Below are 25927 nucleotides of genomic sequence, written 5' to 3'. Positions count from 1 at the left end.
CACACATCCACCACCGAAGAAGAAGAAGAAGAAGAAAAATAATGTAGCAGGTCAGTTTGTTGAGTTGATGCCATGTTTCTTTGAGGTATTTTCTGTTGACCTCTTTTATAGGTCTATTTATTAGAAATTATTGATTTATTATGTTTTCTTTAAAGTGATTTATTTAAACCTGTCTTGTTGACTTACTGCTTGGTCCCTGACAAAGGCTAAAAAGACTATTCTGCTTCTTTTTTACCTTTCCTGTAGTGTGTTCTATAGGTTTTTGTGCATGTAAATGGTCTGCAAAGGTTAAAATCCCTGTGTTCCCTTCAGAGGGTGTTTCTCTCTGATTTTATTGGTTTGGTCGGTTGCTGAAATATTTCTATTGATACCCAAAATGTCTAACTTTGCTTTTCATTGTTTGTTAGTTAGTGGTTTATGCCTTAGTTTGTATCCAACCAACAATGTTGTCCTAGATTTAAAAGCTTTGTGTTCAGATTGTTCGGTCTATTTCATCTGTTGAGTTTTAATCAGTTAGTTGGTGATGATAGTTTCAGTTAAGTTCTGTTTGTTTGACATGTTTTTTTGGCCCGGAACTTAATGTCATACTTTGTGTATTATTCTGTTTCATTTTTTGGTAATTCAAAGCTAAGAATTTCACCTTATATCTGCCAGCTCTGTCCCGCACAGTCTAACTTGAACACGATTCAACCCTTTTAACACAAATCCAATCACCAGACCATTGATCCTACCCCACCATCAGGAAAGCAATAGGATGTAGAGAAGCTGAGCCCTTGAGAAACATCCTGATTAGGTAAGGCTGTTATTTATGTCAATGAGCATGAATGATAATGGCCTTGAGGAAGTGACTCAGGGTGCAGTTATGACCCTGAATATGAGATATAGTTTTTGTTGAGGTCAAGCTGCACTGAAGCGCTGTCAGGCCGCGGAAGATGGGAGGTATAAGTGCATCCAGCGTGTGTCTTTAAGTGGTGTTATTGATGCCTGTCAAGGGTAACCATAGCGTGGATAATCACAACCGACACCCTTTCTCTGGGGCTCTGAGTGAATCGACGAGACATGGAAGTGTTGGAACCTCTTAACAAGATCTATCAGCCTTGCTAATCACACTCAGCAATCTAAATGGAAGCGACATTAAGCCTATATACATTCTATAGCGTGTTGAAAGTGAAATAAACATGACATTACATTGCATTTAGCTGATGCTTTTATCCAAAGCGACTTACAATAAGTGCGTTCGACCAACAAAGTACAAACTTGAAGAAAACAGAATCATATAATCAGGTTTCATAGAGCTAAAATATTTCAAGTGCTACTCAACTGGCTTTAGATAAGCCAGTCCTTTATTAGTATATAAGTGTTTTGTTAATAGTTCTATCGCTCGAAGAGGAGTCGAAAGAGATGAGTTTTCAGTCTCCGCCGGAAGATGTGTAAGCTTTCTGCTGTCTTGATTTCAATGGGGAGCTCATTCCACCATTTTGGAGCCAGGATAGCAAACCCACATGCTTTTGCTGATGGGAACTTGGGTCCCCCTCGCAGTGCGGGTGCAGCGAGCTGTTTGGCTGATGCAGAGCGGAGTGCACGTGCTGGGGTGTACGGTTTAACCATGTCCTGGATGTAGGAAAGGCCAGATCCATTCGCAGCATGGTACGCAAGTACCATTGTCTTGAAGTGGATTCTAGCAGTTACCGGAAGCCAGTGAAGGGAGCGGAGGAGCGGCGTGGTGTGGGAGAATTTAGGAAGGTTGAAGACCAGACGAGCCGCTGCATTCTGGATGAGCTGCAGAGGTCGGATGGCACATGCAGGTAGACCAGCCAGGAGGGAGTTGCATTAGTCTAGGCGAGAGATGACGAAAGCCTGGACCAGAACCTGCGTCGCTTTCAGGGTCAGCTGGGGACGTATTCTCCTGATGTTGTAAAGGGTGTATCTGCAGCAGCGGGTTGTAGCAGCTATATTTGCAGTGAAGGACAGTTTGTTATCTCGGGTCACACCCAGATTCCTTGCAGTCTGAGTTGGGGAAACAATCAAGGTGCCGATGTTGATTGTTAGGTCAAGAGTGGGACAATCTTTTCCCGGAAGGAAAAGCAGTTCAGTCTTGTCAAGGTTGAGCTTGAGGTGGTGAGCAGACATCCACTGAGAGATGTCAGCTAGACAAGCAGAGATGTGTTCGACGACCTGGCTCTCAGAGCGGCGAAAGGACATAATTAATTGGTTGTCGTCAGCGTAGCAGTGGTATGAAAAACCATGCGGGCTAATGAATGATCCAAGCGAGTTTGTGTACAAGGAGAAGAGGAGGGGACCAAGAACAGAGCCTTGAGGGACCCCTGTAGTTAATTGACAAGGGTCGGACTCGGACCCTCTCCAAGTTACACTGTAGGTGCGGTCTTTGAGGTATGAGGTGAGGAGGGAAAGTGCAGAGCCTGAAACTCCAAGTTCTTGGAGAGTGCGAAGGAGGATCTGATGATTCACCGTGTCGAATTCAGCAGACAGGCCCAGAAGGATGATGACAGAGGAGAGGGAGGCTGCTTTAGCAGTGTGCAGTTCGTCAGAGACAGCAAGGAGGGCAGTTTCTGTTGAGTGACCTGCCTTGAAACCAGACTGGTGCGGATCCAGAAGGTTGTTCTGATGGAGATAACAGGAGAGTTGTTTAAAGACAGCGCGTTCAAGTGTTTTAGATAGGAACGGGAGGAGAGAGACAGGCCTGTAGTTTATAACATCAGATGGGTTGAGAGTGGGTTTCTTGAGGAGAGGGTTTACTCTTGCCTCCTTGAGACTGTTTGGAAAGTGACAAGAAGTTAGAGAAGTGTTGATGAAATGGGTGAGAAACGGTAGAATATCAGGAGCAATAGTCTGAAGGAGGTTAGAGGGGATAGGGTCCAGAGGACAGGTGGTATGACGGGCAGAGGTAATGAGGGTAAGAACCTCACTTGGAGAGAGAGGGGAGAAGGAGGTCAGTGTGTGGGTGAAAGGTGGGTCTGGTGACCCAGCGGTGAGTAAAGGTGAGTCAGAAAAAGAAGAGCGAATATCATCAACCTTTTTTTCAAAGTGGTTAACAAAGTCGCTTGACAGAAGGGAGGATGGGGAAGGGGCTTTTGGGGGGGTCCAAGAGGGAGGAGAAGATGGAAAATAGTGTTTTGGGATTGTAATAGGAAGATTGGCATACAGGGAACTGCATTAGGCTGGTTTAGGTCCTATCTATCTGAACGCTCTCAGTTTGTACGTGTCAACGATGAATCTTCCATGCAAACCAAAGTTAGCCATGGAGTGCCACAGGGCTCAGTGCTTGGACCTATTTTGTTCACCCTATACAGGACTGTCTCAGAAAATTAGAATATTGTGATAAAGTTCTTTATTTTCTGTAATGCAATTAAAAAAACTAAAATGTCATACATTCTGGATTCATTACAAATCAACTGAAATATTGCAAGCCTTTTATTATTTTAATATTGCTGATTATGGCATACAGCTTAAGAAAACTCAAATATCCTATCTCTAAATATTAGAATATCATGAAAAAGTATACTAGTAGGGTGTTCAACGAATCACTTGAATCGTCTAATTAACTCGAAACACCTGCAAGGGTTTCCTGAGCCTTGAAAAACACTCAGCTTGGTTCAGTAAACTAAATCACAAGTATGGGGAAGACTGCTGATCTGACTGCTGTCCAGAGGACCGTCATTGACACCCTCCATCAGGAGGGTAAGACACAAAAAGAAATTTCTCAAAGAGCAAGCTGTTCACAGAGTGCAGTTTCAAAGCACATCCACAAAAAGTCTGTTGGAAGGGGGAAATGTGGCAGGAAACGCTGCACAACCAAGAGAGATGACCGCAGCCTTAACAGCATTGTGAAGAAGAGTCGCTTCCAGAATTTGGGGGAGCTTCAAAGACAGTGGACTGAAGCTGGAGTCCAGGTATCAAAAGTCACTGTTCACAGACGTGTCCGGGAAATGGGCTACAATAGCCGTATTCCCATGGTCAAGCCACTTCTGAACTCAAGACAACGGAAGAGGCGTCTGACTTGGGCTAAGGAAAAGAAGCACTGGACAGTTGCACAGTGGTCCAAAGTCCTCTTTTCAGACGAAAGCAAGTTTTGTATTTCATTTGGAAGTCAAGGCGCCAGAGTCTGGAGAAAGGCTGGAGAGGAGCAAAATCCAAGTTGCTTGAAATCCAGTGTGAAGTTCCCACAGTCAGCGATGGTTTGGGGAGCCATGTCAGCTGCTGGTGTTGGTCCACTGTGTTTCATCAAGCCCAGAGTAAATGCAGCTGTGTACCAAGAGATTTTAGAGCACTACATGCTTCCGTCTGCTGAAAAGCTCTATGGAGATGAGGAATTCATTTTCCAGCCTGATCTGGCACCTGCCCACAGTGCCAAAACCACCAGTAACTGGTGCACTGACCATGGCATTACTGTCCTCGATTGGCCTGCAAATTCCCCTGACCTGAACCCCATAGAGAATATGTGGGGTATTGTGAAGAAGAAGCTGAAAGACACCAGACCCAACAATGCTAATGAGCTAAAGGCCGCTATTGAAGCATCCTGGGCATCCATAACACCTCAGCAATGCCACAGGCTGATTGCCTCCATGCCACGCCGCATTGATGCAGTAATCCGTGCAAAAGGATTCCCAACCAAGTACTGAGTGCATTAATGGACATTTTCAAATGTTTGATTGTGTTTTGCTGTTATAAATCTTTTTTTTTTACTTGGTCTGAGGAACTATTCTAATTTTTTGAGATAGGATTTTTGAGTTTTCTTAAGCTGTATGCCATAATCAGCAATATCAAAATAATAAAAGGCTTGCAATATTTCAGTTGATTTGTAATGAATCCAGAATGTATGACATTTTTGTTTTTTTAATTGCATTACAGAAAATAAAGAACTTTATCACAATATTCTAATTTTCTGAGACAGTCCTGTATATGCTTCCGTTAGGCAATATTATAAGGAATCATTCTGTAAACTTTCATTGTTATGCGGATGATACTCATCTATATTTATCAATCAAGCCTGATGAAATTAATCATCTAAATAAAATTCAAGACTGCCTCAAGGACTTAAAAACGTGGATGACCTTAAATCTTTTGATGTTAAACACGACCAAAACTGAAGTTATTGTACTTGGCCCGAAGAATCTACGAAACAAATTATCTAAAGATATATTAACTATGGATGGCATTAATTTGACCTCCAGTGAGACTGTAAGGAATCTTGGTGTTATATTTGATCAGGATTTATCCTTTAACGCCCACATAAAATCAATTTCAAGGACCGCCTACTTCTATCTACGTAACATTGCAAAAATCAGGCATATCTTGCCTCAAAACGATGCAGATAAACTAGTCCATGCATTTGTTACTTCAAGGCTGGATTATTGTAACTCCTTATTATCAGGGTGTACCAAGAAGTCAGTCAAGTCGCTTCAGATGATTCAAAATGCTGCAGCTCGTGTACTAACCAGAGTTAGGAAAAGGGACCACATTACTCCTGTTCTGGCTGCCTTACACTGGCTCCCTATAGAACACAGGATAGAATTTAAAATTCTTCTTCTCGCCTACAAAGCCCTTAATGGGCAGGCACCATCTTACCTTAAAGAACTCATTATACCCTATTGTCCTACTAGGGCATTGCGTTCCAAGAATGCAGGGTTGTTGGTTGTTCCTAGAGTCTCTAAAAGTACAATGGGAGCCAGAGCCTTTTCTTATCAAGCTCCACTTTTGTGGAATCAGCTTCCAGTTTGTGTTCGGACGGTAGACACCCTATCCGTTTTTAAGAGTGCGCTTAAGACCTTCCTTTTTGATAAAGCTTATAGTTAGGGCTGATTAGATTCAGCCCCTAGTTCTGCTGATATAGGCTTAGTTTGTCGGGGGACATCTTACTTCTTCCTTCTCTCTGTCTATACCTGTGTACTCTCATGTTCCGATTAACCCAGCTTCCCCAAATTTCTTTCTTTTTGGTGTCTATATACGCCGGGATCCGGAGTCATGGATGATCCTGCGGTCCTGTGTCATGGATTGCGAGTCCTGGATTGCGAGTCGTGGCTGTGGTCCTGGATCATAAGTCCTGGATGGATATACTCATGGATTCATCTTCCTATTATACACACATGCATTTTCCAAACATTTGGACTACCTATGTTGCAAATGTATTATCTTTTCAATTTACACACGGCATCTATTGCACGTCTGTCAGTCCTGGGAGAGGGATCCCTCCTCTGTTGCTCTCCCTGAGGTTTCTCCCATTTTTCCCTTTAAACTGGGTTTTCTCTAGAAGTTTTTCCTTGTACGATGTGAGGATCTAAGGACAGAGGGTGTCGTATTGTCATACTGATATTCTGTACAAACTGTGAAGTCCACTGAGACAAATGTAACATTTGTGATATTGGGCTATATAAATAAACATTGATTGATTGATTGATTGATTGGATCTTATCTTGAAAGAAAGTGCTTTTTGCCTGAGAGATGGAAGCAGAGAAAGAGGAGAGGAGAGAGCCTGATAGGTTAGGAGGTCGTCATGGTGTTTGGATTTCCACCATTTCCGCTCTGCTGCCCATTACACATCAGGAAGTGTTGGAAGGAAATGGAGAGATTGCTTTTCTATTCTTGGATTGTTCTTTAGTGGGGCAAAAGTTTAAAGACGTAATGAATCAGTTGTATAACAAAAGCTCAAACGTTAAAAATGCAATTTAAAATTTCTAGAAAACTGGTATAAGACAATGCAAGTAAATACATGCAACTTACTTCTGCTGTACTGTTTTTTCAGAAGTTAGGTGCATAAAGATAAATAGTCGTTGGGGTTACTAGGGTTAGGGTCAGGCAGGTACCATTTAACTGTTGCAGAATAAGACGGTGCGATGAGATGACAAGATTAGAAGAGCAAATGTCAAAAGATGGAGAGCCATGTGGGAATCATATGAAAATATGGTAATTATGTTTGTTTCATGTATTTAAAAAAAACAAAAAACATTCATTATAGTTTGCTGTTCTTAGGATCAGCTGATGAATGCTATCGCTAAAATGCTGCACTGACACCTGAAATGTATCTACGAGGGTTAGAAAAAAGGTTTATTATCTCATCATATCTTTAAATCTCTACCCTTCGGTGGTGCTAGATCATCCTAACATAAGAATCAATCTTTGGGTCCATAAAAAACCCAAATGTAATGACATCCATCCGCTACTTGTCTGATAGATTTATCACTCTAAACCAATGTGTTAAACCAACAGACTGACTGACTGATCAAACTAAATTGGAATCCAGAGATTGACGCCTGTAATGTGGTTAAAATCTGTTGAATAAAATATGTAATTTAACTTTAGCGCACTTCACTGTACAACTGATTTAATACTTCTCAACGCATCATCACCTTCATCAGATACATTAGGACTTTTTAATCAGTCGGTTGAGCAAAGCAGTAAAGTCAAACACTCAAAATGTCTGATGATTTAAGTGAATTATTTAGGGGGAGAGCTTGCCGGAGAACATTTTCTTTTTGTCTGTTTGCATGGGCGATAATCACACCATAAACAACGAGATAACCAATATAGACAATGCATCACTTTGGATTATTTTGCAGCCAAATGTGAATCACTACAGACATTAACATAATAACTTTGTGCTATCATTTTACCCAGGTTTCGAACACAGCACCGATGTAGTGTGAGCATTTAGCCTATATGTTAAATCTACCATAAAGTTCTACTGAAAGCATATGTGTGAAATACATGCAGCTTGAGTGTAATGCTCTTCTACTTTGGTTTAACTTGAAATTAGTTACTAATCTCTATGGAGTGTAACCAGATCAGCAAATACATGCTGTGAAGGATTGGGCATCGTGTCAGTTATTGCTAAGTATGCATCCAGGGCGCCATCAAATCCAATCCCCACGCTGAACAAATCAGTGGCATCCGTCATCTCCAATAAGAGCGTGAGGTGTGAGTCACTACCCTCATCAGCGGTCGGAACACATGCTTGCATAGATAAGAAACTGTGTGTCTGACAGCCCAGCTCTGACAGGTAAGATTATTCTCAAATGATGAATTGTTCAAGCTAGCAGTTTGGAAAAACACGTCATCCCAAAAGTGCATTTGCCTATTGTGCATAAAGTAGGACATTGGTGGGGTACAGGACCAACAGTTCTGGGAACAAACGGACAGGGGAAATGTCTTTGTTGGAGAAATTGAATGAAGGACATCATGAGGGAAGCAAATGTCAGAGCAAAGATCCTTATGATGACTCAGCATCACTCGGGGAGGGTGGGATTATGTGCCAGAACTGCTATGAGGTGTAAGAAATGTATTCAAATGCTCAAAAGCATGACTCACATAACTAATTACACATTATCAAATAGAACATTTCAATCCAAAGGGAAACTGAACATGTATATGTTCTGATGTAAGAATAAAAAAGACATTAGTATTTTTGCTATATTTTTTTGTTGGCTTGGCCGTGTATTTCATGTTAACATTGAACTGATGGATTGGCTTAACGGATTTGAAATGGGCACTTGGGAAGGGCTTTGGTTTTAGCCTGAGGCTTATTATCCAATCAATGACTGAGGCTGATATACTGTATGTCTTTTTTTTATTCAAAGAGGCTTTCTTCATGAGAAACAAAAAATACCCACCTCAATGAAGGCTTTCTGCATAGGGAATATTAAATGCATTCATTTAAATTACAACTACTCCTGTTTAAAATTCTGCGCTGATAATGTAAACGGGTCTGGTGATTAGCTTTAAGGCCCTGACACACCAGGCCGAAATCGGCCGCTTTCGTTAGTCGGACGACGAAGCGTGCCCTGTCGCCCAAACTCAATTTGGTGTGTCCCGCACCGTCGGCCGTGACACGCCTAAAGGCCCGGACACACCAGGCCGATTATCGGCGTCGGTGGGCGTCAGGCCGACGATGAGCGTCGACACGCCCTACTCAGATTGGTGTGTCCCGCACCGTCTGGTCTTTTCAGCCGGGCCAACGCCTTTTTGGCCGAAAACCCGCCGATTCAAAATGTTGAATCGGCGGGCAGTCGGCAAAATAAATCACTCTGATTGGCTGTTCAGCTAGCGAATCAGTCCATGAGAAGCAAACAGAAGTGAGGGACCCAAACAAACAATTAAGAAGGCAAATCTGAGATTTCATTTAACTTCAGCTCTCGACACAGGTTCGGGAAAGCCCCATGAGCTTCTCGTTGTAGAGTGAAAATGGAACGCACACGCTATTTGTTGTTTGTTTATATCACGCAGTCTGCTCTTCTTCTCTCGGTTATCACGTGAGACGCGAGACGACGCAACTGTCGGGGTCCGTCTGTGTCAGTTCTTTGTTGTCAGATTGGTGTGTCCGGGCCTTTATTTGGAGTTTTATGGCCGACGCACGGCCGATTCAACATGTTCGGCCATGCGTCGGCCACAGGCAGTCGGACAAAGAAATCACTCTGATTGGCTGTTCAGCTAGCGAATCAGTGCATGAGAAGTGAAACGGTTGCTTGAGAATGTCTTCACTCCAATGGCTGATAGCTCCAGTACCGCACGAAACATGTTTTCGATGGATGAGAGTGAAAATGGAACGCACACGCTATTTGTTGTTTGTTTAGATCACGCAGTCTGTTCTTCTTCTGTCTTCCGGTTGTTGCCTCTTTTGAATGACGAATACACACTACCGCCGCCTGCTGGTAAGGAGAGTTATTGCCACTCATGCATGCGCAGTTCGTACGTGCTTGGCTGAAGTCTTTGCGGTGTGTTCCAGTGCGACACATGGCCAAGACGCAGGAGAACACGCCGATGCAACAGTCGGCGTCGGCGAGTTCTCTGGTGACTGCCTGGTGTGTCAGGGCCTTTAGACAACTCACTGGTGCATATACAAGCCCCTTTGTTTCATGTAGGCTTTGTAGTGTGTTTTTATCCTGGATTTAGGAATGTAAATGTAGCTTGGTTAGGGTCAGTGTTGACAGCAATTAAAATGATTTACGAAAGTTAAAAGTTAACATTTTGTTCTGTGTGAAATGTTAGTGACTATTTGATGGATTGCCATGTAATACTCATGCTGTATAAGAAGTGGATGTTTTAAATGGTTACTCATGGTTTGTGGCCCGCTTTTTTGTGAGACAAATGGGCAGAGCAAGCATCTTAGGCAACATAAATGTTACAATTTCCTTTCATGAACTTCAAATACTGTGAAATGGCTTCTTACTATTAAGTTGTAAGAAGAAAAACAAAGCAAACACTCAAGACGGTCACGGGACAACACTTTGGTACCACCTGTCAATCAAAAAGAAGCAACACCTTAAAACTTATGATGATTTTTATTTATTTTACTCTAAATGGGACTATCATTTACTAAATGAGTGTCTTTTTTGTGTTGAAAAAGGCTTGACTCAATTATTTTTTGCAAGCAGTGGTTGTCCCCTGCTGGGAAAGAAAAAACTTATTATTTCACATGCAAATTAGCTTCACTTTTTCAGATCCCAAAGTTCCCTGACAAATGTTTAAAACAAGCGAGCTGTTGGATCATATTCTCTTTGACTTCTATCAAAATACTTATTATTGCAACCAGTGGTGTCTTTCCCTGCTGAGAGAGAGTAAACGTTTCTTTATTTCACCTCTCTATTTGCTTCACTTTGAGACCCAATGTTTGCTACGTGACAATACCTGAACAAGTACCTGCTCAACCTAAGGTTTACCCATCAACCTCAGCTGTACATTGTGCTTATTAACAACAACAACCTGCTTAAACTACACTCAAACTAAGATGGTGAACAATATACACATCTTTCCTGTACTAGCAGCATTTGAGCAAGCTTATTGAGAACATGTTAGCAAGATTAGTGTAAAATCAGACCAGTGTACATTTTTACATAATTTTACCGCACTAGACATACCGCATTATACTAGAACAACATTGTCAACATTGTTTATATTTAAGTCAAGCAAATTGTACAAACTAAGTATTGCTCATATGCATCATACATGCAGTACACTGGGCCATCAAAGTGTTTGGTAAACATGCAGATAAAGAAAAGTTTATTTTAAATCATGGATGAAAGATAAAAGTGTTTGGCTTTGAGTCTAAAAGCAAGACATGAGGCTTCATGATTCACACAGCCAACTATAATGGGACTTCCATGTTTAGACACAGCCAGGGGCGGATCTAGACAAATATTCATGGGGTGGCCAGAGAATTTCAGGGGTGGCATCCCCCGGCAGAAGTATATGCTGATTTAATCGCAATCATATCAATCAATGTTAACTTGGAAAGCCACAATATTGATATTTTAACTCAATAACATTAGGTGAGATTATTGTGGCACATCAGTAAAGCCTTAAATATTAATATATAAGGTGGCACACGTCATTTAATGAATTTTAACTGAATGAGTTGGTTTAACTCTTAGACCAGTAGGGGTACCAAATATGCAGACTGCTGCAATAAATACATTAATTAACTGTCTCATCGATGTGTGTCTGTATGAATATGATAATATTAACAATCATATTATTCCTATCAGCTGTCAATCACTGTTATGATTCACATCTTCAGTGTTATTATTAAATAAACTATATTTTTTGGAGGAGTTAATGATGAACGTTCCTCAAGATGCTTGCTCACCCTCCTTCACATTTGAAAGACCAGTAATTACTATCATAATTCAAAAGAATCAAAGGAACAGTTCAGCGCCTCACGACTTCATTGCAATCAGTTACAACCTTGACTTCACATCAGAAAAAACAAACATTAAAGAAATGACTAACTGCATCAGTTAGGGTTAAAAAACGTGTATTCAGCTCAAACATACTGTACATCGCTGAAGTTATGATCCAGTGGAAAGTCCGTTCTCAGGACTTGAAACAGTTTTTTGGGGGCAGACCCCCACAAAGAAGAAACATATATTTACACATGTAAGGTCATCTTCTTAAACAGTTTATTATTCTCATCGACTCATCCGTGAGCAGAGCATCAAGTTGGCATGCCTATAACAGCTGAATGTGGCGATTTCCATCTTGTTCAGCAAAACGCCACAAACTTATTAAGATTTAAAGCTATGGTGCGTTTTGATTCAATGCTGAGTACAGCCAAACTTGACAGGCTCTTCTCTGTCATAGTAGACCGCAAACAGTTGCGGCGCCAGAGTATTTTTGTTGGGTAATCTGTGGTAGGGCTAACCCATACAGTGGGGGGGCTCAAGTCAGTATTTGTGTTGGGTAATCTGTGGTAGGGCTAACCCATACAGTGGTGGGGCTCAAGTCAGTATTTGCAATGTAATTACATACACGCTCCCCTTGACAGTGAAACGCCACGCGTGAGGTTTAGATTATTTCCCTGTCTCAATCCAAATTGAACTGGATGAAATAAAAAGGCACATTTGTCTTGTAGCAAATAAAAAGGGCGACCTGGAGCCAATCCTGCAATTTCCCCACAAGTGAAAGAGTTGACATGCTGAAAACCCAACCCCTGCAGGGGGGTCTGGGTGGATTCTCCCCCAGGAGATTTTTTGAAATACTAACATCAAATACACATTCTGGTGCTCTCTTGAGAAGAAAAATAAATAAATATATATTACTACACAACGTATTTAAAAAAATGAATGCCATTTTAGTTTTTTGTTACTTTGTTCTGAAAGCTGAACCTGCTGTTCCTCACAGAGAGAAGAGAGAAGAGGCTGAATGACTTTACTTTGTGGATAAGGGTGGATAGCCCCCATTGTTCTGTGTGTCAAAATGAAAGACAGCCCACACACCTATCAATCATCAAACCGTGGGGTCTTATAGTTGTACCGATGTATATCGATATGTACTACAGCAAAAGTATTCTCCGTCGGGACTTCCTGCAACAACACCACGCCATTATCTTGATTCTGATTGGCCAGAAGACATTATCAAAGATGTTCTATTGAGAAGACGATCACTACGTGACAAAAGTTTTCAAAACCGTTTCTCTTCGGTATTTCCAGACAAGTGGCTACTGAAATCAATCTTACTAACGGCTGTCTGTGCAATTTATTCTGCGCGAGTTGGCAGACTTTATTTTGCTTACTTTAACATCCTTTTTCATGGTGGGACTAAGCCATTTATTGGTATGGCTGTAGCCTACCCCAGTCATACCCTGACCGCAAATACCTCATTCCTTCTGTCTACTTGTATCCGAAATGCTTCTCGTTTTGCGCTGTCCTCCCGTTCAAATGAAATCGCCGCCAATCATATTTCCAAGCTCGCGCCAGGGGGGGGAGGGGTTACAAGGCTCGCGTCTTGTGCTGCATTCACTTGCACTCGGACATTAGAGATTTTCTCTCATAAATGTCCGATGAGCCACAACTTTTCTTTCAAAACAAAGCTGCCAAATGGGGTGGCAGCTGGGGTGGCAAGGCATTTTTCTGAGGTGGCAGCTGCCACCCCGTGCCACCCCGTAGAACCGCCACTGGACACAGCTAATGTTTATCATTTGGGCTGATGTAATCACTGTTTGGCTACTGCCATTCTTGTGTATGTAGGATTCAACTGTGCAACACGCTCAATTATTGATACAAATTTGACAGTTGGTCAATAATTGATTTGATCCCACTGGTTTAAGATCTTAAGGATATGCTGGTATGTGGGGATTTTCAGAGATGCTTAAAGTCATCCCATCAGGGGGCCAGATAATGCCAAGATTTATTCCACAGGATGGCTTTCATTTATTATAGTGAGGAAGCGCACACACTCCCTCACTAACATTTTGGCTTAACCATTTGTTTGTTAAGAAAGGCAGTACATGTTTCTTCAGAGTTTTCTTTATTTCAGTTAAAGTTATAAAACAGTTTATATAGACAAATTAATAAAATGCATCTAAATAAATGTATCAGTCTTTAAAACACACAATCACAAAGTAATCACCATTTTCTTTGTTAAAACCTGGAAGCCATCTTGTGCCACTGCTCAAAGGGGGAGCACGCCTCCAATGGTCTCCTTATCTGTGCCGTATGAGTAGGCGGAGTCTTGGACGTGATTGGTCAGGAAATGTGTGATTGTATGATTGTCAATTAGGTTAAAAATTATCCGTTTTAAGCAGACCTTGTTGTTTTTGAAGGTACCATATTTATGTTGATGCAATTATGAATTTACTTAAGCCTTTAGGTTTTTATTAAATGTAGACAACAGTGTTTAATTTTGTATTTAACCCTTCACTCAGCTTTCAGAACCATGACCTGATTGGCCAGGTTGGATTGGGAAGTCTCCTATAAATGTGGTTGGGAAGAGAGGGGAGGGGGGCATTTGTGTTTGTTCCTTGCTGGTGAACGCAGCACCATGCATGACGTTTTGTGTTCCTGTAAAAGAATATGGAAGGCTAAGAAATAAAACGCCTGTTTATTTTTGGAAGAAAACCCTCTCTCCACATAGTTCTTTTTCACCTGCACCTCACATTGTAACAAACAGTATGTGACAAATCTGTTCAGAGTCTTGCTAATTGAAATGCATGTTCACAATGATCACCGTGCTGTGGAACACAGGAGTGTCCAGCATTTGGGGTTTTGCTTCGATTCATCTCTGGAAAATGTTGTGGCGATGAATGTGATTTCACTGCTGGCGTTGCACTGTTTATCTTTGTTCTCCACCTTATCTGTGCTTCTGACAAGATTGTGATAAGTGGTTATATCCTCACTAACCGTGGCTATCATCTGTGCACTGGTCCAAAGATAACTCACAGATAAAGCTCATGGATTATCACTTAATGGCATTTCTATTTCCTTTCTCATTTAACAAGAGACCACGCCGCATTTTAGCAAAACAGTATTTATGCCTGTGAGATGACAGAGACTGAAGGGAGCTAGAATATGCAGTTTAGTCCTAAATGGAGCTTAGCTTTTATTCATTGGATTGGATTTTAACTCACTCTTCACTTCAGTTAAAGAGTGTCCTTCTCCTAGATGGGTTGCCTTCCATGGCTATGAGCCCCATTTGCCCCTGCTATTTTGCCCATAGCTGGGGAGCATCTATTAGGGAACGGTGCCTTGCTCAGGGACACCTCGGTAGCACTTGGCCCTTCCGGGACTTGAACTGGTGACCTTCCAGTTGCCAAGTCTCTATGGACTTCGCCACCCCCCCCCCAATGATGTAATCCAAGACTTTTTTTTGTGACTATGAGCCTTTTATAGGGGGGCTCCAACTACAGTGAAAAACGTGTGGATAGAGTGAAAGTGCCCAGGTTGTTTGTCCTGCTTTACTGTAAAAGGTGCAGTAACATGTTTTCTAATGTTCTAAAACAAGTGAGAAGTGGGATCATTCTCTCATAGACTTCTATGAACCTACATTCTTATTGCAACCAGTGGTGTCATCCCCTGCTGGGTGAGAGTACAAGTCACTTCTTCAGACCCAAAGTTTGCTATACTTGGAAATAACTGACCTTTTCAACCTAAGGCATAACATGAAATTCTGAGAAATGTCAATATGAGCTATTCGTGGGGCAACTCCAGCAACAGTAAGAGTGCCCTGGTTGATTTTCCTGGAACATACTTAATACTGCAACTATCATAACGTCTATTTGAAAAAAAATAATTCTCTCAATTAGGTTTTTCCTTGGCCTCACATGTTGAGTGGTAAAATAAATGGTTCAGTCTTTATGGCCCCTCAAAGTACTTTACTTATACAAACCAGCATTCACCCATTTACAAACATTCGTACAGAGACAGAGGCTGCCAAACCACTAACATTCAGACACCGTTGGTCATGCCATTGGGAGCAATTTGGAATTAAATATCTTTCCGAAGGACACATGGACATGTTGACTGCGGGGCTATGGATTGAACCACTGACCTCCAGTCGAGGACCACCATATACCTTCCTGAGCCACAGCCAACCCAAGCCTTGTTCTGTTTCATGTAAAGTACACCTTTATGCATATATGTTCAGATAATGATAGAATTTGATAGGATTATAGCAATTTAATATATTGTAGGAATTATATTACATAGTATTATGGAGTATTAACATAGAGCCGGCATACTGTGTTATATGGATGACAACTTGGACAAACACAGTAAACATTTTTAGAGCCTATTCATCATCATCTGTGGTGGGCAGATTGTCTGACTACTGATTTTGCGAAGTCAGCCACACCCTCTTCTACTAACTTGCAAGAAAGAAAGCTTGTTTGGTCTTCATCTCTTTGGATGAGCACTAAAAGTCTGTGGTAAATTGTAACGTAGTACATTAATCAAGTACTTAGGTACACATTTGAGATACAGTACTTGTACTCTACCTATGAATCCCAATGTTTTTTAACTATATACTTACACTCTTCTACAATAATTGTACTGTTTACTACACTTTATTAGTCTGATACTTCGGTTACACTTTTTCACATCATCCCTGTCCAGTGAACAGGTATCCAGATGTTTTGCTTTAAAATGTTTGTCATTAACTGAAGGATTAAGTGCTCCTTTTTTCCCACTTGCTGTCAAATCTTTAAACAGGGCGGTTTTTCTGAGCTCATTAAAGGTGGGCACTTTAGAGAAACACAGTTATCACATTACAATGACACACATACATTATGATGATTTTGTAGAACATGATGCATTGGTGTAGATACGTTTTATTTACAGCAAACCCTATTCTACAATAGCCAACAGTATATACTAAATACAATAAGCTAAACCAAAAATATCTACAGCAGTAAAATTAAACGTACTTTATATAAACCTACGTTTTTAAAATACTGCTACTTATTTTCTCTAGGATGGTGTACTTATTTGTTTCTTGCTTATTTGTTTATATTTGCATTGATAATGTGTGATTGCAAATACAGGGCAAATAAAGGATTTTGGACTCCTTTACACAGCAGTAATATTAATCAGTAAACATCATACCTACTAGTAAAACACTGTAAGCTACTATTTTACTGAAAAGACTTAAAATGTATATTGGTTTTGCGTGTTGTTGTCATCATGGAGCCTTTATATGTTCATTTTGAATCTCTTTGTAGACATTTTGCGTGTCTTTGTGATTGTATTGCTGCTTGTCATAGCCAATAGGAGTCTCTTTGTATCTCATTGTAGCTGATTTCCATCCATTGGAAGCATAAAAGCATGTAAATAAGACTTGCAAAACCACCTGTCCTACAAAGGAGCAAAGCCAAAAATACTTTAGTCTCTTTTTGTAGTGTGTGTCTCTGTAGAAGTTACACTTTTCTCAAGGGATTTGCGTTGAATAGTGGTTATATTGTATCATTTGTTTTTGTCTGTTGTTGTTTAGTCCTTGGTTATCCCATATATCTTTATATAATATTTGTGGTTATTTTGTTATTTTATGATGACTTTTTTGGTGTCTTTGAGGTTGTATCGCCCCTTGTCAGTCAATATGAGTCTCATTACAGCAGGTCCCTTTGCATCTGTTTGGCATCTCTTTGCAGTTGTGTTAATCTCTAGTTGTTTGTGTTTTCTCTGGAGATTTTGGGTCAGTCTCAAAATAAATTATGTGAATCTACAAGCTTTACAGTACAAGTCTCATTGATCTGACAGTTGGGAAAATTCACAGCACAAATAAATAGCACCAACTCAACCATTAAGTAGGTCAAGTAACGGGGTGAGAATCCATTCCAGAAAATAATTATATATTTCACATTTAAAGCAATCCCAAAGGGGGAACATTCTCTTTGAATCAGTACATTTAGACATATCCCAACACATTTGCTCTAGGTGCACTGAGGAGGAGCTTCCTCTGCTGCTTTGAAATTTTGGCAGGTAGCCTAATACATGTCAATTAAACTCAAACTAGATGAGGGGTCTTTTTTCTTACTAGAATTCAGCCCACTTTGCAAAACACTCTGAATGAAATTAAGTCTTGGAAAATAATATAGCAGCTGCACATAAACCACAGACAATTCATGTTGAATTGGCCCGGCCATATCCAGACCACCTCAGAATTTAAAAAAGGAAAGCAAAAAATGTGCTTGAAACAGGGGCCCCTAACCTTATCATCAGAAGGCCCTGCAATGCCAAGAGCTGAGCAAAGAAAATAGTCCCCTCACTTAGCTCATCCTTACATTAATTCCCCATTTAACCTGTTCTGCCGCAGGACAAGTCTGACATCGTATCAATCCGAAACCACCAGAAGTCAGAAACAAAATTATATCACTAGAAAACACAAACAAAAGCATCACGCAATGGCAGTGTTATCTTGGTCTAAAGAGACAGTACAGTGAGGCATATTACTTTAATGCAGTGACAGACACAAAACACAGCTGTGCAAGGAAGACAAAGGGTTAAAAGCACAAATCCAGCAACTCTGAGGTAAATATAAGACCAAGATTCAAAGCAAACACCCTGAATATGATCACATAATCAGCATAAACAATATGCCAATCGTGTTACCAGACTAGCAGTATAGCAGCAGTTTCTTTCCCTTTCACACTGGCACATTCACATTAAATTACCACACACAAACACATATTGTTATGCTTCTTGGAAATATAGGTCTACCTGATCTTCCCATTATTCTTTGTTTCGATATGATTATAACAATAAAGGCAGCCTCTTTGAATTTGAAAGGGGACAAAGAAAGAGGGAGAGGGAAGTGAAATAGAGACACACTAAATATATATTTGTGTTAATAAAGGAATACGTGTTGTCTTCACTTGTAAAGAAAACACTTTGTGTTGTGTCACCCTTTTTGTCCCATTCGTTTACCGTAGAGACCTGTCTCCGGTTGCCTAGTAACGCTCCCTAACTACAAACACGGATTGCGTCTGTGTAGCTTTCCGTCGACACAGGGTTTGTTTGTTGAAGACAATAATAAGTGGCATATTTACATTAACACCGCATTTACCGTACAGAGGTAGTGTTTTTTAACGGTTTAACAATGTTGCATTCGTGTTGACAAACTAGTTTCACACACCTGCACGGTTTCAATTGGGTAGCGGAGCGAGCTGAGTTAAAACTGGCGTCATCAGTTTAACGCTAACGTTAGCTAGCTAACAGCCAACCTCTTAAATTAGCTAAAACGTGTTAGCTAACGCTTACTTTCCCCGAGCATGGAGCTAGATATTCGGCAGTATCTCAACACGGCAAAGGAGCAACAAGGTTTGTGGTGTACTCACGTTAATTACAGAGCGAGTACAGTTGTAAAACAGTTGTGAAAGTATTACTAAACTTTTTGTATCCTCGTGTAACGTTACCTTATGCAGACTCTGGAGCTCTACAGTCAGCCTATCGTTTAATAAACGACATGACAGCAGCTGGAGCCAGAGGACCAGCTCCTGGCAGTGCCTCAGAGCTGTACGTTGTATGTGCAGAAGCAGCTGTACAGGTGAGACTGAGGCAGAGATTTCACTGTACTGTGCCTGTTCATGTATAATTGCACTTAATAAATTCCCTTTTGTATATGTTAATTTCAATTACAAAACTTTAAAATGTAATTTGTAATACCAAAAGTGCCTATGTATTACCATTGGCTTTGGCAATTAGCTTCAAATTACAACAGAGGTAGTTTTTTTTACCAAATACATATAAGTTCACTGAATAGGTATTCAAGGACATAATGTACTACATGGCATGCAACAGAAAGGGTAGGTCAACACATAATTCTAAATGAAGCTGTTTAGTTCATTCATAATTATTAATAGACTATGACTGCTATAATTCATTAAACTTAAACTGACAATCGCACAAAAGTCCAGTGCAATATCCAAATTGCAGTAAGTGCAATATTTGGTTACCTGCTGTAAAAGGTATTGTGGTGGTGCTGCAAAAGGTATTATACAGTCAAAATATATATTTATTTGGTTTGGATCCTTTCAATAATCCATATATTTAAAACATGATACAGTCCTCTAATCCTCTAAAATCATGTTTAATTTTAAATATTGGTTAAATAATCGCAATCCTTTCTTTTTTCATGCAGCCCTAGTGTAGACCTTCACTGAAGAAGACAGGGATTGGCCCTAATACTGTCAAGCCATCAATCAGATGCTGAAATCCTCTGTCTGTAGGATTAATGAGAAAACACTTTGTTGCCTGTAACCTTGCGTCCAAGTTCTGTGAAGTTTTCATGTTGTGCGGAGTTCATAACTGCTGAGATGTCGCATAAGACATGATGCTTGAAGCAGCCTCCAAGAATGAAAGTTTCATATCTGACTGCGCAAACAATTGAGCTCATTTAAATCAGTTTGACAATAAGCTTATCATCTGGGGAGGTTCCTGAATGTATTACTGGCATTTTTTGTCATAAAGAGAGGATTCACTCGGTTTGTCTTAATACCAAAACTGAATATCTTTGGAGTTATTGGTTAATTAACCAGATATCTTTAGGTTGTTATAAAGAACATCATGGAAATAAAAACCTCTGCAGGCCCCTCTCTGCTAGAAGTCTTATCACACATTATGTCACTGTTAACTTTTCTTTATTGTTGCAAAATCTCCCTATATGCTCCCAGTAGGGGATGATAATGATTATTCATTAATATAGTCTAAATTGTCCTAAGGCAAGGGACACATATTTTAATAATGAAACATAATGATATTCTATAATGGGATTTAGTTTTATCAAACAACAGGATTTTTAAGGGAAAATGCTGCTTGCGTTGAAGTCTCAGGTTGTTTAAATTCTGAATTAGTTCTTATTTTTTAACAGAACAACGCTACCTTATCATTATATCTATCATTATTATTATTATTATTATTATTAAGTGAATTCCATTTCCGGACATACATTCTGAGGCATTGTAATGTATATAACTGTTACGTTTAAGTTGTTTTATGATCACCCCCTATGAGAAAAATGATATATAGGTTTCTTAAGTATAAAAACTAATGCAAGCTTATGATATACTTCTAAGTATACCACTTCTCTATAGAATTCACTCCCCTAACAGCACTTACATTATTTGAATTAAATCTTAACAAAAAACAACTGATATTCTCAAGGGCAAAAGCCTGCAATTACAGCAATTTTATGTTGTGGTAAAATAACCGGCACTGCGCCTACCCAAAGCATTTTTCTAATTGTTTTAATAATGCATCAAAAGTATAAAAATGCTGACAGAATATAACAGCAGATAAGGTTTAAATATTCATTTAGTTTTGCCTTTGTGCTTCTCTTTTTCTGTGTTTTCAGCTTGGTTGTTTAGAGATAAGTACAGCGTGTCTAAAGATGTACTTTGAAGGGAATCCGCCGGCGAATCAATTTTTGTGTCGAGCCTACCTCTGCCAGGTCCGGCTGAAGTCTCCGCCACCCCCTGGGAGCTTGGTGAGGACAATAAATTGGACACATCTCCTCGAGGGGGCTGTGTCCTGTATGTGTGTCTTTACCAATGAGATATGCACACAGTCAGAGATATACTGTACTTATTTGCTCTAACAAAGGAGCAGACGTTTTAGCTTCGTAAATAACTTTTTCTTTGATTCTTCGAGGCTTATTGCCCTTCGTATTGTCGAAGTTAGTTTTCTTTGTGTTTTAACAAACTGTAGCCTTTGTTGAAGACTTTCTGTGTCTGATCTTTCTATGTTTTTATAAAGTCTAACTTTCCCCTTGCACTATTTTCTATTTTAGGAGGACTTAGAAGAGGCTGTGCTGTATTTTCTTAAAGCAATTGAAATCGCAAAGCATGAACCAAGGTATGTAAACTTTCAGAAGTGTGCTTGGCTTTGTTCTAACAGTGTCACTAAAGTTGATCAATGGATGCCATTTACAGTTTATCATCTGATATTGCTTGGCAAATGCCATTGTGGTGCCAAGGTGCACCTGTTAAAACACATTCAAAGATAAATATTCACAACAGAGGATGTTTTTCTTTCTTTAATGATGCTATGATTTTGGTATGGTTACAAGGGTTCAGTCTGCTGCGTTAACTATATTCCGGGACATAAAGGTTTAATTTGCAAACAGCCTTGTTGAAATAAAACATGCTTCAGAAGAGGATTATATAAGAGTGTTTTATTCAAAAATGTTCTTACAGTATCTGTAAGTTTAGTTAAAAGGATGATAAATATAGATGTATAAGAAACTGCGTTCCCTTGTTCTCACTCTGAAAGATATCTTAGGAGATAGCGGCTTCAGTGCTGAATCTCTTTGGTAATGAACTCATAACTTGTCAATAAAAAAGGGCTGAAAGAGCAATCCTAATTAGAACCAAAGGGAATACATATCTAATACATCCAGCCCAGACTAATGCACAACACAATCTCTGGTGAATAAATTAGCAGCACTCAAACAGTCACAATATCCTCTACATCTGCGCCTCAAATTCATACATTTCCCTCATTTGACATAGAAAGGCTCGTACAGGACCCCCCTGAGGCTCATTGGACGTTGGTTAATCCACACACATTTGCGATTCACAGAACATCTTCATACAACGTTGACACTTGCTCTGAATTTAGTTGTGTTAAGAGATACAATTCCTTGCATGTGCATTATATAAATAATTGAGTGTTCTCTGTCAACTTATTTTGCATGTGGTTTGTTTCTTACAGAGACTACTTCATAGTGTTCAACGCTTCAGTGCTGTACTTCCAGACGGTGTGTCTTTTCCTGCAGCCGGGGTGGTGCTCCCACCTCGTCCCCTCCCTCAGGCAGGTGGTCCGGAGTCTGGAGGAGGTGGCAGAGCAGGACCACAGCTGGAGGGCTGAACTCATGATGTAAGTGACTCCACCGTGTTCTCTTTGCTCGCTTTCATGAATAAGTCCAGTCCTGATTCTGTCCAGTTTCCTGCTGGATTCACAAGGGGTGACGCACAGAGCTAATTAACCAGCTCTTCATTTGTGACCACAGCTCTCTCGGTACCTAGTTAAGTTCTTGACATATTCTCCTCAACACAGTGGAGAATCCGCTCTAATGTAAGCTGTTTTATCATGTGACACCTCAGGCTCAAACGTTCGTTTTCTCTGCCCAGAGAACATTATGTACCAATCGTGTACAGTGTCATTTCAGCTAGCCAGGGTGTTCATGGGATTGGTGACAGTATGTCCTACAGTATCTAGTTCATAGTTTAGTGTTATCCATAAAAGATAAAATGGCCGACATACTGTACATGGTTTGTCACTGTTCCGCTGCAACCATCCAATGCATGGTTGTTTGGAATATGTTGTTTCAAATAACCAACCAAAGGATGAAAAACAATACAAGAAACCTTTTTAAAGCAAGTCCTCTATGTTAACCAAAATGGATCATTAATTAATTCCTGGTTATTGACACGTCCATGGGCATTTCATGACTACAACAAGATCATTTGCTATAATAACTTAATTAAACTGGTAACATCGGAGAGTTTTGACTAATGCCTGGAATGCAATGGAAACAGTATTCCGCTAAGATCCTAGAACCCTTTGGCTCAGCTATGAGCCAGAAAGATCCTAAGAAAATTACGTACAATTGGAAAATCAGTAGCGTTGACATAATTCTACTTTAAGATTAAAAATAAGGCAATTTAATTTACTCCAAACAAATATTGAAATTTCACAACCAAACAATAGGCGATGTGTTCAGTCGACCAGAGCCTTAAGAAGAGAGTGGAATATATAATTAAGTTTGGAGAAGCTTGTACAGAACAGTGGGTTTGCAGTTTTAAAAAGGGAACTTGATAAACTGTATATTTCTGCGGAGACTGCTGTTATAAAACTCACCATCTTGATTTGACACGGAAATAGAATCATTCTCATTTGCTCTCCGTTTCTATTAAGGCATCTTATTGGATGTATTGTTGACTCTGGAATAATAGAAGATGCTGCAAGTTTTGCCAAAGAGACAGAAGAATTCATCAAGGCACATACCCCCCATCTTTATCCAAGAATATTTAAGTTACTGGTAAGCAGCCTTTCTTTGTGACTTAATACATTTATAAAGAAATTATGTGGTAATATTTATTTTTGCAGGTAACATATCGAATGGAAACTGTGTATGAATATGTCCTTTTTTCAAAGAATAGGAACAACTGCTTTTTTTCAACTTTTATAACATACATAAAAAAACTGGAAAAAGCAAGAACATTGTCTGAACCCTCTTTAGAGCATTTCATATGAATGTATCTGAATTCCTACAAATCACTGAATAAGTAACTACCTGTATGTAATGGACTGTGTAGAGATACTATAATGCCTAACTCTGTAACACTTTATTAAAGTAGTTCAAATGTAATATTGACTAACAACCAAAAGGAATTGGGCTCTTTGCAGCATCTCCATACACTATCATCCAGATTTATATTTATTAAACATTGATCCTATGTTTTCACTCATTCCTAATCAGTGGACTACTTTCCATGCAATCAGTTAAGTAAATACAATGTTGCTTTGAAATATATAGTATGGCTCTTCAACGACACGTGCATGATAAATAAAGAGTAACTTCTATCTTTCTCTTCTTAGGTACAACACAGGCTGACACATGCTGATGACCTCATTGAAACAAGCACACAGAGCACTACCTTAGCAGTCATTTACAAAATACAGGAATTTAAAAAGTAAGGAACGTTTCTGATACACTAAAGTTAATGTTTATTTATTTTGCTCTGAAATGATTTTTTTTTACAGAAAGCCCTGTTTGTGTACTGTCATGATAAAAGCAAACGTTATCTGTCTGCAGTAAAGGTGGAGATTAAGTGGTACTTAATCAATACCTCCACGAAACAGACTTTGATCTGCTTTATTGATTGTATGTATGTTTGCCTTTTTAGAATGCTCCCTTAAAGGTATATATTTGATGTATGCCGTGTTTTTGAAGCTGTAGGAAATACAGTACCGAGGGATTTTGATGCTTTTCTGATCCTGAGGGTTTAATGCTTACAGCTAGCTTTTCAGACTTGATCCCCTGCCTCTCAGCTTAGCTATCGGTGCCCTATAGAGGGCAGGTTAATCCGGCTCTTGCGAACAGTATTGGTATAGTACCATGGCTTGTAGTGTGGCATAGTACAAACCAACTCCCAGCCCCCCCTTCTTTTCTGCAGGCATGTACTCAACATGTCAGATCTTCTTATGGTTCTTTGGCTCGGCTGTAAACGTCGGCAGTATGACTCAGTCTGACCACGCCTTCGTCAGCATCATTTAGGTTATTTAGCCTAGGGTTAATGCACTGTTTGGTGTGAGTACATTAGGGGGCACATGGGAATACAGATACATGCATAGTTTATATATTAATCTACACAGACAGAATTTTATTTGTGGTTTGTAGCAGGTTGGAAGAAATAAATGTGGATGAGCCAACAAAGGAGGAGCTCGAGCTGATTCTTCATATCCTGATGGATTGTACCAAATATTCTCGCTCGCCACTGATCTCCGGTCAGGGCCAAACACCCGTCCAACCAGCAGACAGGTCTGTGGCCCAAAGTGTCCTCAACAAATCTCCTACCCAACAACATTATCTTCATAGCATCCTGTCCTCTTCTTTCACATCTTATTACCATTAACACCACACAGGGATATTCCAAGGGCATAACATGGCTCACATGTGTTGGGGATTGTATAAATGACTTTTTATCTGGGATTTGCAGGGTTGCTTTCCTCCTGGAGTTGGCTCTGCTGGCCTTACAAGTGAAGCATCAGGAAGTCGCTGCTGACTGTCTGAAAGAGCTGAAGTCGGCGGGAGAGGCTGTGAGTGTCCGGTATTCCCTTAAAACCTCAGGCTGTTACTGTACATATCATAAACACATGCAAATGTATGCTGGAATTTGACATCCCCTCTTAAGTGGACACTGGACAATAGATGAGATTAATTAACTGAGCTCATGCTCAAGGGCCAAAGTGCTTGCTGCATGTATAATTACTCTTAGCAGTGTAGAATTATAACATAGAAAGGTTTGCAGTTTTTTCATGTTCCATTTTGATCTCATATACTTTGTGAATTTAGTGAAATGATTGTGTAATAAACAACATTGCATGTATAAGACAAAAATAATACACATTGTAAGATGTTTCATTCTCTTCCCTAACCCTAACCCCGTCCATGATCTGCTTGGACGCTGAGTCTTTAAATTCTATGT

The 25927-nt window shown here is 40.0% G+C and overlaps 1 protein-coding gene across 11 annotated transcripts in view; it reads left to right on the top strand.

Moving 5' to 3' along the window:
* The first annotated feature begins 18671 nt into the window (after positions 1–18671).
* The window catches only part of cfap46 (cilia and flagella associated protein 46), a 150784-nt gene continuing 143528 nt past the window's right edge, over positions 18672–25927 (top strand). For 8 of the 11 annotated variants that reach the window (XR_013809895.1, XR_013809896.1, XM_079690985.1 and 5 more), the window contains exons 1-9: positions 18672–19037; positions 19142–19263; positions 21070–21201; positions 21505–21569; positions 22428–22592; positions 23634–23757; positions 24318–24412; positions 25099–25260; positions 25439–25538. Coding sequence is in view for 9 of the 11 variants with exons in the window: in XM_079690985.1 (XP_079547111.1) it covers positions 18989–19037; positions 19142–19263; positions 21070–21201; positions 21505–21569; positions 22428–22592; positions 23634–23757; positions 24318–24412; positions 25099–25260; positions 25439–25538 (1014 nt within the window). In the remaining 2 variants the exon portion in view is untranslated. Of the gene's footprint in view, positions 19038–19141; positions 19264–21069; positions 21202–21504; positions 21570–22427; positions 22593–23633; positions 23758–24317; positions 24413–25098; positions 25261–25438; positions 25539–25927 lie in introns of those variants that run through there. The other 3 variants (XM_079690984.1, XM_079690983.1, XM_079690987.1) reach the window with 3 other exon arrangements.

Source organism: Notothenia rossii (genome assembly GCF_949606895.1).
Source record: "Notothenia rossii genome assembly, chromosome: 6".
Taxonomy (NCBI): Eukaryota; Metazoa; Chordata; class Actinopteri; order Perciformes; family Nototheniidae; genus Notothenia; species Notothenia rossii.
Note: the sequence above shows the minus strand (reverse complement) of the source record. Positions and strands in the feature narration are given on the sequence as shown.